Source organism: Saccoglossus kowalevskii, chromosome 17 (assembly GCF_978046115.1).
Source record: "Saccoglossus kowalevskii chromosome 17, keSacKowa6.1, whole genome shotgun sequence".
In the NCBI taxonomy this organism is placed as follows: Eukaryota; Metazoa; Hemichordata; class Enteropneusta; family Harrimaniidae; genus Saccoglossus; species Saccoglossus kowalevskii.
Genome location: NC_140657.1, coordinates 3,749,290 through 3,767,237, shown reverse-complemented (window position 1 = coordinate 3,767,237; position 17,948 = coordinate 3,749,290). Strand labels below are relative to the sequence as shown.

General features: G+C 34.8%; 1 protein-coding gene across 2 annotated transcripts in view; it reads right to left on the bottom strand.

Moving 5' to 3' along the window:
• LOC100372876 (GTPase-activating protein and VPS9 domain-containing protein 1-like) overlaps nt 1-14,820 on the bottom strand; it is a 41,739-nt gene extending 26,919 nt beyond the window's left edge. For both annotated transcript variants that reach the window (XM_002735401.4, XM_085492440.1), the window contains exons 1-5: nt 14,684-14,820; nt 7,973-9,123; nt 3,869-4,000; nt 1,715-1,913; nt 980-1,167 (exon numbers count right to left, since the gene is read on the bottom strand). In XM_002735401.4, the coding sequence (XP_002735447.1) occupies nt 980-1,167; nt 1,715-1,913; nt 3,869-4,000; nt 7,973-9,085 (1,632 nt within the window). In that variant the 5' untranslated portion in view covers nt 9,086-9,123; nt 14,684-14,820. The remainder of the gene's footprint in view (nt 1-979; nt 1,168-1,714; nt 1,914-3,868; nt 4,001-7,972; nt 9,124-14,683) is intronic.
• Nucleotides 14,821-17,948: the final 3,128 nt, after the last annotated feature.

The window sequence follows — 17,948 nt, the reverse complement described above, 5'->3', positions numbered from 1 at the left end:
TGAGAGAGGTCCACATGTAGTACCTATATATATATATATATACAATGTAATAGCAAAGCAATCAGACTTACAGTTTTCAACAAGAAGTCGAAAATATCACTTTTTACCAAAAATTACAAAAATATTCACCAAAATTAGAGAATTAAAGATATCATCACAAAATGAACATATCTGAGAGAGGTCCACATGTAGTACCTATATATATATATATATACAATGTAATAGCAAAGCAATCAGACTTACAGTTTTCAACAAGAAGTCGAAAATATCACTTTTTACCAAAAATTACAAAAATATTCACCAAAATTAGAGAATTAAAGATATCATCACAAAATGAACAAATCTAAGAGAGGTCCACATGTAGTACCTATATATGTAATATAAAAGCAATTAGACTTGCGGTCTTTAACAAGAAGTCAAAAATATCACTTTTTACTAAAAATGACAAAAATATTCACCAAAAATAGAGAATTTGAGATTTTGATATGAAATGAACAAATCTGAGAAAGAACCATCCAGGGTACTTGCATATCAAATTTGAAAACATTCTGACTTGCGGTTTTGAAGAAGAAGTTGAAATTGAACGACGACGACGAACAATCAGTAATATGAACAGCTCCGCTGTGTCGACTTTGTCGACAGCTGGGCTAAAAAGTCATTGTCAATAGCTTAGTCCCCATTTATATTTAATATAGGCATGACCTCTAAATATCCATAATGTCAACATATATGTATGAGATATGGATCCATGAAAAAATGCAATCATTTAAATCAGACGGCCACCAAAAGGCCATTTTAGATTTGATGCACTAGCATTTGGTTGATATGTCTGATGTATGTGCAAAGTTTGAACTTGATTACCTCAAGTACGTGTGACGCATTCATGTACAGAAGCCAAACAGGGACGAACAAATTTTAATTACAGGGCTGTATGTCTGGGTTTTTTTAAATGCAGGAGAGGAGGTATGGCTGTACAAACCTTGGTCTCAGAGAGCAACCCTGGACATTCATTAGCAGTATTACCGAGAGGTATAACAAGAACTTCTTCTGGTTCCTGTACAATAGCGGGTGGGGCAGACAAATGGTTTGATGATGAGTTTGTTGATGTCTCAGCTTGGTTCTCAATCTCACTCAGAGTAGGCACACCACTTTTGATTGACTTTCTTCCTGTAAAGAAAAAATTACACCATTGTAACATTACAACCAGTGTATGGCTAGATTAATCGCAGGACTAGATTATCTGCCAAAGCATAATGGCTAAATTGCATATTTATTTTTTAACAATAGACATTGTTAACATATAAATACATGGCATTGGTAAACCATGGTAATACTGCTATGCTCCAACGGCCAGGGGAGAAAACTGCTTACAATGCTGGGTGTCGGCCTATGAGAAAACAGACAGGTGTATTCAAACTTTTGAGCGCCAAAGTCAACTTCAAGCACCATCTACAAAATAGTTCCATTTATAGCCTGCTCTTTTTCACACAAATTTTAAACTTTGTTAAATATTAAATATGGTACAACGGCAATTCTTCAATGTCAAAGAACAGCTTGAAAAGGAAACCAATACATCGTGCAATATACATCCGCACTTTAGTAGATTAAGATGCACATATTCAATGATAATGATGAAATTTATGTAAGGATATTGATGCCGAAGCTGTTAAAAAAACAAAAAAAAACATGTTTATTTTATGCAGTAAGAAATTACCTTTTCCATGGTTTTTCTTGACAGGATTGACGGGTGTGTCGGGAGGTGTTGGTGACGGTGTACTCGGTGTACTGCCTTGACTGGGACTACTCATACATGCATTGGGTGGAGTAGGTGGGAGAGTGGATAAGATAGTCTCTACATCTTTACTTTCTGGGTGATTAGGGTTGGATGTCTGCACACTGCGTAGATATGCTACCTATGATACAAAGGTGAACATGTTGATTAATGAATATGCAAATTAACTATTTGTAAAACAAAGTTGTCTCAAGTAAATAAAATTGTTTTTACCATCTCAAAATTTTGAAAGTGAAACGATAAATTGTATTGTGTTTTTACATTTCAATTTAAGCAAAAATACTTAACGATGCAAAAATTTGTTATTTAAAATTGAAACAAACTACTAAGTCTTGTTAAATTACAATTTACAACAACACTGACAGAAAGAGAGAGGCAGAAATAATTTGTCAGTATAGAATTTCAAATATCAAACATTGTAAAGTACAGCTGCATTTGCTGTTAATTGTTTCATATATTTACAGAACTTAGATGGATCTCTGTGTACACATATGGGTAAAATATTTGGACATATATGCTATACATGTATGTGCAAAAATGATAAAGAAAAGCAAACATGGAAAAATAGAAGATATTAATTTAAAACGTCTGATGTTGCTGAATACATGTATATTGTACAAATTCTAAAAAACAAAATAGTATATAAATGCCAAACTATTTCCATTTGTAATCTTCCTAGGCAGAAAAAAAAATATTTGCCTCTGATCCAAAGATGACGCAGTGACGCAGCTTTTTTGTTCTTTTATTTTTTTCACATTTTTACATTATTTCAGCAAAAACCAGAAAAAATGTTGTGAGTGTCTCTTTTTGAACTACACACTAAAACAATTTATATTTGTATTTTGCCTTACACGTGTATCATATCAGACTTTAAAGTTTTTTTAAATTTTATTATCGTCGTTTTCTCTAAACCCAACTGTGGAAATACTAACTGTATATTTCACTATTTTTATTTTTCCTTACACGTGTATCATATCAGACTTTAAAGTTTTTTAAAATTTTATTATCGTCGTTTTCTCTGAACCCAACTGCGGAAATACTACTGTATATTTCACTATTTTTATTTTGCTTTACACGTGTACCATATCAGACTTTAAAGTTTTTTTAAATTTTATTATCATCGTTTTCTTTAAACCCAACTGTGGAAATACTAACTGTATATTTCACTATTTTTATTTTGCCTTACACGTGTATCATATCAGACTTTAAAGTTTTTTTAAATTTTATTATCATCGTTTTCTTTAAACCCAACTGTGAAAATACTAACTGTATATTTCACTATTTTTATTTTGCCTTACACGTGTATCATATCAGACTTTAAAGTTTTTTTAAATTTTATTATCGTCGTTTTCTCTAAACCCAACTGTGGAAATACTAACTGTATATTTCACTATTTTTATTTTTCCTTACACGTGTATCATATCAGACTTTAAAGTTTTTTAAAATTTTATTATCGTCCTTTTCTCTAAACCCAACTGTGGAAATACTAACTGTATATTTCACTATTTTTATTTTGCCTTACACGTGTATCATATCAGACTTTAAAGTTTTTTTAAATTTTATTATCGTCGTTTTCTCTAAACCCAACTGCGGAAATACTACTGTATATTTCACTATTTTTATTTTGCTTTACACGTGTACCATATCAGACTTTAAATTTTTTTTAAATTTTATTATCATCGTTTTCTTTAAACCCAACTGTGGAAATACTAACTGTATATTTCACTATTTTTATTTTGCCTTACACGTGTATCATATCAGACTTTAAAGTTTTTTTAAATTTTATTATCGTCGTTTTCTCTAAACCCAACTGTGGAAATACTACTGTATATTTCACTATTTTTATTTTCTGAGCACTAACTGGGTTTACCAGTATACCAACAAGTTTTATTCTAATTTTACTACAAATTCACATGGATTTAATTAGTGGATTTTACTTATCAGTGAAAATAGCAAAATTAAAACCCAGTGAATAATTTATACGTCTTTAATTTTCTCCATGGTCTGCATGCAATTTTTGACAAATATGTCCATCGAATGAATTGCAGCTAACATAAAGTAATTTACAGTACTTACCAAAGCATACAGCTCTCTCTGTGTTATCAACGCTGCACTGCGGGTTGTACCTTCCAGCTGTTGACTGGTTGGTGGAATGTCTTCACTGCCCAGACTGTCAATCATGACATCAACAAATGATGACATACAGTCCTGTCAAGAGCACAATGACATAGTATTAGTAATTTGACGTTATATTCTCTGTATGTAAAATAAGTATAGCACACTAAATAGTTACATGTAGGGATGGACCATTTACTATCAATGGATAACAACTTTAAGATTTAAGGGTAAAAAAAAACAATCTATTTATGACATAGAGGCAACAAAGGCAATTGCTCTTTGATATTCCCAACTTATCCCAAGATGCAAACCAATTATATCCATTTTGACCTTGACAATGGATGTCCTTTCAATTCCAAGAATCTAGTGATCATGAAATTACATATTGTAAAACATCGTTCAAATAGCTGCATACATGTACCATTTTAGCAAATTTGACTCAATACATATTTAAAGTGCCAAAAATGTTTGTACGAGAATATAGTTCATTTATTGATTAGATAAATTAGCTACAATAACATGGTAGCTGAAAAGACAGTTTACTGTGGTGAGTTGGTAATACATGTATCTCACAGCCATCATTATCAACAAGGTCACAATTAACTGGAAATGAAAATATCATTGGCAATGAAAATCACATCTACTCAAAACTGAGAGATAACAGCCCAAAATGGGGATGAAAATCATTTTTGACACCAGTCACACCAAGTATTTATGAGAACATCTGCTTTTCAGTGACGTCATTCACATGCTACATTATTGCTTCATTCAACCCTTTTTCTGATCTCATCAAAAATGTGTGAAAATAAACTTTGGAAAACACAGCCAAAATGTTTTTTCAGCAAACAATTAAGGTAGCGAGACTATTATTTGTGTTGAAAATTACGATTTTCACATTTATTTATTAATTGATGAAATGCACTATAAACTTTCATATGATAAAGTCAACATAACATAGAATGTCATGTAAGTTGGTTAAAATGTAGATTTTCTGAAGGGAAGCAAGGCAGCCTCAGTAGTGTTTTCCAAAATCAACAACACAGGTTTAATCTGTGTGCCTATAAGTTTCAAAGATAAACTCAAGACAAAGCAATGTTAGGATGTGTTATCAGTAGCTATCTGACACACAATTAGTGTTTCCAAACATTTGAGTGGTTTGTCTCCGCTCCTATTTGTTTCACAGATTAGCCATTTGCATATGAATGTGTCAGACACAAAGTCACACAGCCACTGAAAAAAATCATTGATTTTGGTGTTTTCATTTGCCTAATTTATCCAATTATAGCTATCCCATTCCTTTATTTTTTTTGGTTTCCAATAGCCTTACACATTTGGATGTCCCTACACATGTTAAAACAGACCTTGATGGAAAAACAAATTGATTGTGCGATAAACAAGCTTGAAAATCTTTGCTGTTCCTTCATGGACGTTTTCTAGGAGTTTAGTTTTTCAAAATACAAGGTCTTTAACAAAAAATAACGTATACTTATTGTCGTCGGATTAACACCAAATTTTCACAGCTTTAAGGTGACAGTGAGAGGAAATTGAATGTGTCCAGACAAACTATTTCATCGATTATTTACCAACGAGTTGTGGTCTGAGTTGGGGGCAATGCGACTAAAACAGTAATTGAAAATCAGCACACTATTTTTTAAAACGCGTTGCTTGAATAAAACTGACCAGACACATTCAATTTACCAGACTATTGAACAACTAGGAAAAGTGAAAAAAATACTTCTTATCGCCAGCATCAATGCGTAATTATTTTTTTTACAGAAAAAGTAATTTTTCACCTTTGGTTGAGTAACGCGTCGTATAATGCAGATACGGGCATGCAAAATACACTTGTGAAAAGCTTGAATTCTGGCGTTTCTAAAAATATATACTTTCCTGGGTCTATTTGTAGTCATTTAGTCACAATTAGAGGATGAAAACAAGTATGCAAATAATAGTCTACCTTAAAGCGCGGCTCCGCAATCCCAGGAATTGCACCAGTGCATCATGGGAAATGCAATTTGCATGGTCCGCCCAGTTGTTTACTTGGTACACAGCTGTTATCATTTCAACTGAAGGCGTTAATTCCGTAAGCTAACATCATGCATTACGCTATTATCTGATTTGAAAGGACTTGCTGAATCCCGTTGTTCGACGTTCACTGGGCCTACGTACTCTTTTGAAAGCCGTTTTCTGTGTTTGTTTTGCTCGTGGTCGACTGTAAAGCACAATTTCTGTAAATGGCGTTACGGCATTGTAAGGTTCTCTCTGAATTGAGCTCATGCCTTTGCTTTCTTGCTATTGTACTAATATGTTACAAGTGCGACTTTTTATACAATGTATTTATTAATTCACAACCCGTACGTTACGAGCGCGATGTATTCATACTACGTACTGTGCTATGTTGCCGTGGGTTTATTTATAAATATAATGAGTACGTAGTTGCAACAAGCCAGTTATTATTAAAAATCTAAATAGGCAAAGTTATGAGTAAATCAATATAGATACATCGAACATGCAACGTGCGGATCATGAATAAATAGTTATAAGTAAACTTTTGGCAAAAATCCGTTGCCGAAAAGTCTGCTGCTGCTGCTATTAGGCGTCGTTTATACAAAAAGTATTGGACGATGCTCGGACGACGAAATGCGTGGACTGACGAAAGATACATCCAGCGCAAGTCACAACTTATGAGGGCTGATGACGTTGTGGTAACACAAAGAGAAGTGATGCCGGAGTGTGTTGTAAGACAGATACGCGGACTGTATCCCAATCTCCCAGGCGTGCCTTATATGGGTTATCTCTGGTACTGAAAAATATGTGTCTTTCATTGATACAAACGAACCAAACGGCCCTTTTCAGGGCCAACAAATATTCCAAAAAGAGAACTACCGTATTGTCAATTACTTGCATCATGAAATAACTGTAGTTTATTTGAATGACCTACACAATGTAGTTGTCGTACAACGTTTGCCATAATGTGTCTTGTCGTCTAGGCAATAATGACGTTATGCAACGTCAAAAAAACAAAAACAAAAAAAAACTTTATTATACGTATACGGCTGTGCGGCACGGGTCCGACGCCAAATATACATGAATATATGTCCGGCTCATACTAGTACGTGACAAAAAGGGCTAAATATTTCACTGCGGGGACATGTTTCAGGGAACATTATAATTTTTTGTGAGACCTTTCAATTTATTTATTTCGAGAACGAAGAGAAATTTGTCGGGGACGTATTTGGGACTCCCTCGACTCTTTTCATCGATATCAGAGTGAAAACCATTTTTTTTATTTTCCCAGCCCTGTAACCGCGAATGTCTTTCTTTGCACACACACACTACAGAAATTATTGGTATGTTTACGCAAAGTCCCTCCCCTCTCGCGCACACCCCAGCTCGTGCGATTCGCACTCGCTCGGATCGGACCGCTTCGTGGAGCGCCGACGATGTCCCCTGAGATGAACGGACGGACAAACAGCTCACAGCATATCATTTCTTATTAGCTCCACGATATCACTTACATGATCAACTCCGTAATTACATAAACATACCTAGAGATTGAACAAACAACTCGGGACTAACACCTTACATTTACATAAACCCATGACTGACAGCCAGTTTGAGCAGTCGAAACGACTGTTTGAATCATGCTTTTCCGTCGCTTTTACGCGGAAATCACACTGATATCGCACCGAACTCGTAAATTAACATCGCAGTTGTATCGCGGACATATTCATGTTTGTGTACGACATGAAAATAAAGCACCACAGGCGTTAAGATTGCCGAAAAGAGTGATTTTGCGGAGCACCCCGAAGCGATGTTTCACGCTTGAGTGTCATTTGCATACTGAAAAGTGGCGGCCATCTTTCCTTTTATACACCCAGACCCGCGGTTTAAGACCAGCTATTCTAATTTTCAGCTGAATTATTCTTCTAATTTTTTATTTGATGAAAGATCATGAGAAAAGAAGTTAAGATACATTTTGCGAATACAGTCATCCAGTTATACTGCCACAAAACACTGTCACGACTTCTACCCAGATAAATAATGTAAATATCTACAAACCTTGGGAAATCTGGAGTAGATATCATTACTTCTGCTGTCTGTGGTGGAGTACATCTTCATGGATAAGGCTTGCAATATCTGTGCAACTTGCATGAGGTTGAACCTGGCTATCTCACTGATCAGAATATCGGACACAATGCCATACTGTTCTGGATTAACAATGGCTGGACATATAAATAACAACAACAACATATCTATACACATAGCCCGGACTTCTTCTGGTTTGATTTTGCCTGTACGCGTAGTAATCTTGTAAATTTGACTGACAATCCAATCCAAGCTTTGTGGGAAACAGTACATGCTGTCTTTAAGACTTTGGATAAATTTGTTGCAGTGTTGCACTAAGCGAGATATGTTTGATTCTAAATGCTGTCGGACGTTCTGTTGGTATTCGGGACTCCCACGAGATCCAAATAGTTTCTCTTGTTCCTGTTGCGTAAAATTGTCAACGACTTTATGTGGGTTTGTTTCTAAGTAACATTCATCTTCCATCAATAATGCCATCAGCGGTTCGTGAAGAGCAGCTGTTAAGTACAGCCGACCAGAATACAGACCTTCTGTAAACTGCTTGAACACCATGCTGAAGACGCATGATCCCCTGCGAAGTAATCGCCGTGGATCATCATTACCAGCCAACTCGTTTTCGACCAGGGCTTGCAAGAGAAGGAGCACATGTCTCTCGTCTTCCTGCATGACACAGTTACCATACACCGCAGACATCACCACCTTGGCAATGTTCTGTGTATCCTCCACGCTGTTTTCCTGCAGCAGACAGTGGCCGAGCAGCTGGGGATTCTCTCGCAACATTTTCAAAAACTCACCGTACACAGTGTCGTGGTAGCTCACATGCTTATAGGCATCAACGAAACTCACTCGTTCCAAAGCGTTTGCACGATAACAGCAGGCGGCCGGTGACATATCCCAAGAGCCGAGTATCAACTTTTCCAAGTTCTGCCTCTGCTGTCGAGTGATCCATGACAAATGATACAAGTTTTCAGCTGTTTTAGTAACTTCCTGGTTCAACCTTTGTAGCTGTTGCTTCTCAGAGGACACAAATAACTTCTCTTTCTTCAAATGCTTTGCCAAATCCAGGAGGTCTTTAGTGGCAGTCATGGTAGATGCTGGTAAAAGTTATAAACTGAAATGCTTATCTGCAAGGAAAAGCACAAAGGAAGGAAGTTAAATACACAGGACAAACACTCAAGGACACATTAAGGGATCCTATAACATCTACCTCTAATGTAATACCTTAAAAACTGTATGTACTGTAAATTTCAACCACCTAATTATTTTTCAGATTTTCATAATTTAGTGGCTTCTAAAATTTCGCCTAATCACTGTTTTTAGTGCTCTAACATTTTGTTTGTCACAGATTTGTCTTTTTGACCAATGGTTCAACTCTAATTTAGGCTTTAATTAATGAAAACAGAAATGACTGAACTGGTGTTAGGAACACTGGAAGAATGTAAACATCAGGCAAATGATCACCTACACATACATGTACACACTAAAGTAACATATTTTACCTACACATACATGTACACACTAAAGTAACATATTTTACCTACACATACATGTACACACTAAAGTAACATATTTTACCTACACATTCATGTACACACTAAAGTAACATATTTTACCTACACATTCATGTACACACTAAAGTAACATATTTTACCTACACATACAAGTACACACTAAAGTAACATATTTTACCTACACATACATGTACACACTAAAGTAACATATTTTACCTACACATACATGTACACACTAAAGTAACATATTTTACCTACACATACATGTACACACTAAAGTAACATATTTTACCTACACATACATGTACACACTAAAGTAACATATTTTACCTACACATACAAGTACACACTAAAGTAACATATTTTACCTACACATACATGTACACACTAAAGTAACATATTTTACCTACACATACATGTACACACTAAAGTAACATATTTTACCTACACATACATGTACACACTAAAGTAACATATTTTACCTACACATACATGTACACACTAAAGTAACATATTTTACCTACACATACAAGTACACACTAAAGTAACATATTTTACCTACACATACAAGTACACACTAAAGTAACATATTTTACCTACACATTCATGTACACACTAAAGTAACATATTTTACCTACACATACAAGTACACACTAAAGTAACATATTTTACCTACACATACATGTACACACTAAAGTAACATATTTTCCTACACATACATGTACACACTAAAGTAACATATTTTACCTACACATACATGTACACACTAAAGTAACATATTTTACCTACACATACATGTACACACTAAAGTAACATATTTTACCTACACATTCATGTACACACTAAAGTAACATATTTTACCTACACATACAAGTACACACTAAAGTAACATATTTTACCTACACATACATGTACACACTAAAGTAACATATTTTACCTACACATACATGTACACACTAAAGTAACATATTTTACCTACACATACATGTACACACTAAAGTAACATATTTTACCTACACATACATGTACACACTAAAGTAACATATTTTACCTACACATACAAGTACACACTAAAGTAACATATTTTACCTACACATACAAGTACACACTAAAGTAACATATTTTACCTACACATTCATGTACACACTAAAGTAACATATTTTACCTACACATACAAGTACACACTAAAGTAACATATTTTACCTACACATACATGTACACACTAAAGTAACATATTTTTCCTACACATACATGTACACACTAAAGTAACATATTTTCCTACACATACATGTACACACTAAAGTAACATATTTTACCTACACATACATGTACACACTAAAGTAACATATTTTACCTACACATACATGTACACACTAAAGTAACATATTTTACCTACACATACATGTACACACTAAAAGTAACATATTTTACCTACACATACATGTACACACTAAAGTAACATATTTTTCCTACACATACATGTACACACTAAAGTAACATATTTTTCCTACACATACATGTACACACTAAAGTAACATATTTTTCCTACACATTCATGTACACACTAAAGTAACATATTTTACCTACACATACATGTACACACTAAAGTAACATATTTTTCCTACACATACATGTACACACTAAAGTAACATATTTTTCCTACACATACATGTACACACTAAAGTAACATATTTTACCTACACATACAAGTACACACTAAAGTAACATATTTTACCTACACATACATGTACACACTAAAGTAACATATTTTTCCTACACATACATGTACACACTAAAGTAACAAATTTTACCTACACATACATGTACACACTAAAGTAACATATTTTTCCTACACATACATGTACACACTAAAGTAACATATTTTTCCTACACATACATGTACACACTAAAGTAACATATTTTTCCTACACATACATGTACACACTAAAGTAACATATTTTTCCTACACATACATGTACACACTAAAGTAACATATTTTTCCTACACATACATGTACACACTAAAGTAACATATTTTTTCTACACATACATGTACACACTAAAGTAACATATTTTTCCAAAGTTTTAACATCATTGATGATCATTCAGTCATGGTTCGATATAGACTTGCATACAGTTTCTTCTTTATTTTTCGGTATTTTCTTTTCCACAAAAATGAAACATTGAAGTGCATGAATGGCAAAAACTGGATTACTGCAAAAGAAACTTGTGACCCTTGCAAGAATCCCCTTGCTATTTAATATTAATGAGCATTTTGATGAGTTTATATTCTTTCAAGATGGCCGTGAATAGCAGGCAAGAGATTGCTAGCTTGCCAATAAATAACAAGCTTCACAACTGTTGTATCATCGTGAAGTCAGGAATGAAATTAAAACATAGGACTAAGACTTTTTACCAAAATTACAAAAATATTCACCAAAATTTAAAAATTAAAGATATCATTACAAAATGAACAAATCTGAGAGAGATCCAAATGTAGTACCTATATATGTAATATCAAAACAATTGGACTTGCGGTTTTTGACAAGAAGTGGAAAATATCACTTTTTACCAAAAATGACAAAAATATTCATGAAAATTAGAGAATTAAAGATATCATTACAAAATGAACAAATCTGAGAGAGGTCCACATGTAGTACCTATATATGTAACATCAAAGCAATTGGACTTGCGGTTTTTAACAAGAAGTTGAAAATATCACTTTTTACCAAAAATGACAAAAATATTCACCAAAATTAGAGAATTAAAGATATCATTACAAAATGAACAAATCTGAGAGAGGTCCACATGTAGTACCTATATATGTAATATCAAAGCAATTGGACTTGCGGTTTTTAACAAGAAGTTGAAAATGTCACTTTTACCAAAAATATTCACCAAAATTAGAGAATTAAAGATATTATTACAAAATGAACAAATCTGAGAGAGGTCCACATGTAGTACCTATATATGTAATATCAAAGCAATTGGACTTGCGGTTTTTAACAAGAAGTTGAAAATATCACTTTTCACCAAAAATGACAAAAATATTCACCAAAATTAGAGAATTGAAGATATCATCATGAAATGAACAAATCTAAGAGAAGAGTACCCAAGGTACATATACACCAAGTATCAAAGCATTCAGGCTTGTAGTTTACAAGAAGAAGTCGAAAAAGTAAAACATTGACACGGACGACGACGGACAATCACTCATATGATAAGCTCCGCTCGACAAAGTCGACAGCGGAGCTAAAAATTGATCTACACTACCTGTTTTTGAAGTTTTGAAAATTGAATTTTGTTTGGCCTTATACATCTTCCTCTGCTTGTACTTGTAGTGATAATTTAAAAAGAATACAGACAGGAATGCATTTTGTGAAATCAGACAAATAAAAACTCAAAGTACACATGTATCCAGCAGAGCATAAACATCTGAATTGAGAGGACACACAAAATTTGTTAAGGCCAAATAAAAAAAAAATCTGTTTCTGGTACTCAACCTTGCCTAGATTTTTCAGGTCAACCCTGTAAATTGTTATGGCAAAGCTGGAAAATGAAATTGTAGAGCTGTTTACATTGGACGACTAAACACGTTAGCAGTGTTCACGTTAGAGATCTTGGCACGTGCCGAGACTCAGGGCCAGGTAAAAACTTGATCTCGGTCCCGATACATGCTTGGGGCCGAAACTCGGCACATGCCGAGATTTGCTCCCTGAACGCTCGGCAGGAGCCGAAATCACGCCCTTGGTGGTAAATTTAAGAGAACATATGTTGATTCATACTAGTATGACATGACGAAGAGAAATGCAGATATAGTTGGTTGGATGCTGTAGTAATGATGAAATGAATGCAAACCGTCGTCAGAGAGGCATATTTATGTGCTGCTGCATCAGGTATTTTTTTGTAATGCTATATTGACGTGAAAAAAATAATTGTTTTTTGAATATTCTTTGCCGTTCATGTGACTCACAATAAATGCCATAACAAAACAGATATAATTTCAATGTAGCAATTATTATTAACATCGTACATGTATGCGTATTGTTTTCCATGTTTGGTTCAAATGAATGATCAACTAATGAGGGCGTGATTTCGAAATGAGCCGAGTTGGTCCCAAGTGGGTCCCGACTAACATGAACGCAACTGCTGTAATCCCTCTGCAAACATAAAGGATTACAAATTTCGGCATGTGTCGAGATCCCGTAACGTGTACGTAGCATATATCGCGTTACATAAATAGAATCCTGTCACTCGTGCAAACTTTGCATATCTGGAAAAATTTTCATTGATTTTTTGAGCTATAATCTCTCAATAAATTATTACAAGAATGAAAAAATGTTCTATAATAATATAATAAGGTTATCACAGGAATACTGCGAAGTATATGCACACAGGCAGTACAAAGTTGCATCGACCTCTACTATGCATTGATCGACATAATCACCAAACTGCCTTCATGCATATACTTTGCAGTCTTCTTGTGATAAGCTCATAGTACTGTGTTGAATACCATCTTGTGATGGCAATTTTTTTGAAATTATTATTTCTTATTCCCTGTATATATTATATATTTCTATTTGGCACTGTGTTTTTCTTAGGGAATCTTATCTTGTGATATTTTCACTTCCTCTGAAAGATGTTAGGCATTACCCGGTACAAAACACTCAATTACAGCAGATACGGACAACATATGGCCTAGCCCAGAGGCCCTATCTCTTCAGTTTTTTTTTTTTTCAAGATTTTAGAGAGTTCTACCTCTATATAAAATTTTGAAAGTCAGATCAATGATTTCAATATCTTTACACAGATCTATGTCATCATGTGGCTGAAGGGAGCACGAACGTCAGAATGGACGCTCACAAACGAAGCCATGGAATCAAGGGCTACACATGGCCTAGTAGTCAGCATACAGTCCCTATTTCTATCGATTAAATTACTTAGAAAAACGCCAATCCGCTGATAAGAATACTGTATTTATAACCGAGCAGTGTATGGTTCGATGACTAATATTTATTCCGAACCAGGCGAAAACGAAAACGACAACATGATTATGACACCTCGGCCCCACACAGTCGCCATATATGAACGCTGCGAACACAACAATGTGAGATCTACATATCAAAACTACGACACAGAACAGTCGTCTAACATTCTAGATTCACTTAGCTTACCTTCTTTCACGCCGAAACTTGGTTGTCCCTAAATACGGACGCTTCGGGAAAGGTGTGCGTAACAGAAACAACCCCTGGATGGATCGTCCGCCATCTTGGTTTATACATGTACACTCCACTCGGCTGAAGCTAGCAGACACTCCCAGCAGACAGTGGAAACTAGCAGACACACTAGCAGCCACAGTCTATAAGGCATAATAATGCTTTGAATCAAAGTTTATCACATCTTTTTGCATCACGTAATCATAGTTTGACATCAATATATTAATGTAAATGTAAATTAATTAATTATTAAATGTCACCTATTACAAATTGTTGTCAATACATGTATGTTTCAAACCAGATAAGTGGTTAAGGTGCACACTCAATATTTTAACTGTAATTGGTGACTTAATTGGTGTCTGCTAGCAAATAGATAGGGGTTTCTACCACAATTATGATTTCCATATTTTAAAATTGTCTGCTAATTATTAAATGTCACCTATCACAAATTGTAGTCAATACATGTATGTTCCATACCACATAGGTGGTTAAGGTGCACACTCAATATTTTAACTGTAATTTGTGATTTAATTAGTGTCTGCTAGCAAAAAGAGCAGTTCTACCATAATTATGATTTCCATATTTTAAAATTGTCTGCTAATTATTAAATGTCACCTATCACAAATTGTAGTCCATACATGTATGTTTCATACCACATAGGTGGTTAAGGTGCACACTCAATATTTTAACTGTAATTTGTGATTTAATTAGTGTCTGCTAGCAAAAAGAGCAGTTCTACCATAATTATGATTTCCATATTTTAAAATTGTCTGCTAATTATTAAATGTCACCTATAACAAATTGTAATCAATACATGTATGTTTCATACCATATTAGTCGATAAGGTGCACACTCAATATTTCCCAAAAAATATTGGGAATCGTGTTTATATACATGCACATAGAGATACACTTTCAGGGGGAGTGAGTACATTTGTTAGAATTTCTCTGTTTAAATGAATATTAGCCATTTACATTAATATATTGATGTCAAACTGTGATTACGTGATGCAAAAAGATGTGATAAACCTTGATTCAAAGCATTATTAAACCTGATAGACTGTGGCTGCTTGTGTGTCTGCTAGCTTCCACTGTCTGCTGGGAGTGTCTGCTAGCTTCAGCCGAGTGTACACTCCCGGGATTCAGTGCAAAATGAGGGCAAAGGGTCAACAGTATAAACATTGGCAAACCAAGGTCTCTTGGACCCGGCGATCAAAACAATGCCACATAATCTACCACACTGGCGTACAAGTGGTAATATAAAAAAAAAATGACTTCGGCAATTACGAACTCACGTTTTATATATTTTTGTTACGATTCAAGATGGCTGCCCCAATATCGCAAACAACTACTGAAAATGATTGCATGGTTGATATATTATTATTGCCGGATTTTTTTTAAAAAATCCCTAGAACAGTACATGAAAGAAGGATTTCATCACATTTGTTCAGCTAAATGTCAGATGTATTTATATCTAATTCGCTAAACCCACGGACAATAAGCAAATTAAAAACCATAATTAGCCGTATAAAGTAAAATAACTGCAAAATTGTCGTCATGGAGATGTAAAAAAAAAAACTAGTTTTAGAAAAATCTATTAGCCTCAGGTTGTTTCGTCTCGCACTTTAAATACGTTTATAATCGAAGCGCAAATTAAAATTAAACGGTCTGCATACTTTAATCATTATAAAACAGACAACAATAGAAGTAACATTCGGGTCTTTCGAAAAATGGCAATATTTTCACCGTATCGTATGATTTCTGTTATAGTCATTGAGAATTTCACGCCCAGAATGCATCAGTAGATGCAAAACTACGATGACAGAGACCCTTCATGGGCGCGTCCACTTGAAGGCATTGGCGCAATTTTATAAATACCCCGAGTTACCTTTTGTTTATGCACTGCGGCACTAACAATGACAAATTGGGTATGTTGAATTTGACCTCGTCAGTGTTTAGTCCAGTTATTCTGGGCTTTCACGGGTATTCTTATACACTCAAATACATTTACTTTCACTTTTGTCGGGGAGGGGGATATTTAAACTTGCCGTCTGTTATTTTCTTCAGTTGGGGTGGTTTATAACGGGGTTTGACCTTATGGTCACATACCTCTACCTATTACACTGGATGCCAATTAGACTCCTTCTTATTTACCATTGGGCCAGACTTTTTTATTCCTTGTTTCTCGAGTTTTTATAAGGCAATTTTTTTGAGGAGGGCGAAAACAAAAATTATTTTTTTTACATTAGATTTGTGTGATTCTCAAAGAATTGTAAGTGAGATCATTGATCAGAGAGAAGAAATGAAATAAAATGTTATTCCATGTATTACCTTGTTTCTCATCTGCGCGAAACTTCGGTACTTTGATCATGATACTCCCACGAAAATGCAACTTGGGTTTGTTATGCAGCGGGCGGAAAAATATGAAGATTTTTTGCACTTACTAGTCGGCGGGCGCGAGAAATTAAGCTGACATAAAATTTTATTTTTATTTCATTTTCGGCTTCTGTTCATTCGGCGGGTTCGCGAAACAAGGGATAATAAATATCTGGCCTTGTCAAGCGGTGATGTTTAGCTTGGATTTCCGAATACACTGAGTAAAATGCTCACTTTGTATCTAAGCTTTCTGTTAGATCACTTCTTTAAATTTGTGAATATTTTTGTGGTAAAATTACCGTAAACTTCCATGATGACAACTGACAACTGTTTTACAAGTGACTCGTCAGTGGACGCGGTCTAGTAATTATTCTTCTAGAGCTGGTTGGTCGCAAATTAAACCACCTTCCTCAGATTTAGCCAACTTTCGGGAGCACCTTCTTGTTTCAAACCAGTATGGCGAGTTATTTCTGCATTACCGTCTCCGTAGCTAACTCAAAGCTAATTTTCTTTTGCAATTTCAGGTTCCTCGCAATTTTCATCATTTTAAATAAATGTCATCATTTCACACAAAGTTATTGATTCGCATTGTTTAAGCGTACATGCATCACACCTGAAGTTAATCGTTGTCGTTTCCTGTAATGTATAATTATGTCTACTAACTACTGACATATTAACTTCGCTAGTGGCTTCTGAACGTCACGGTAGCATTGGGTTAGGGTGACATCGTCGAGCACTCTCGACAAACACACACACAAACTCATGTGCATGACGCTTGCTGGGAGCAAACGCCATCTGAGTGGAGATGAGGACATATCAGTTGATATGTACAGACGATAGCAACGATT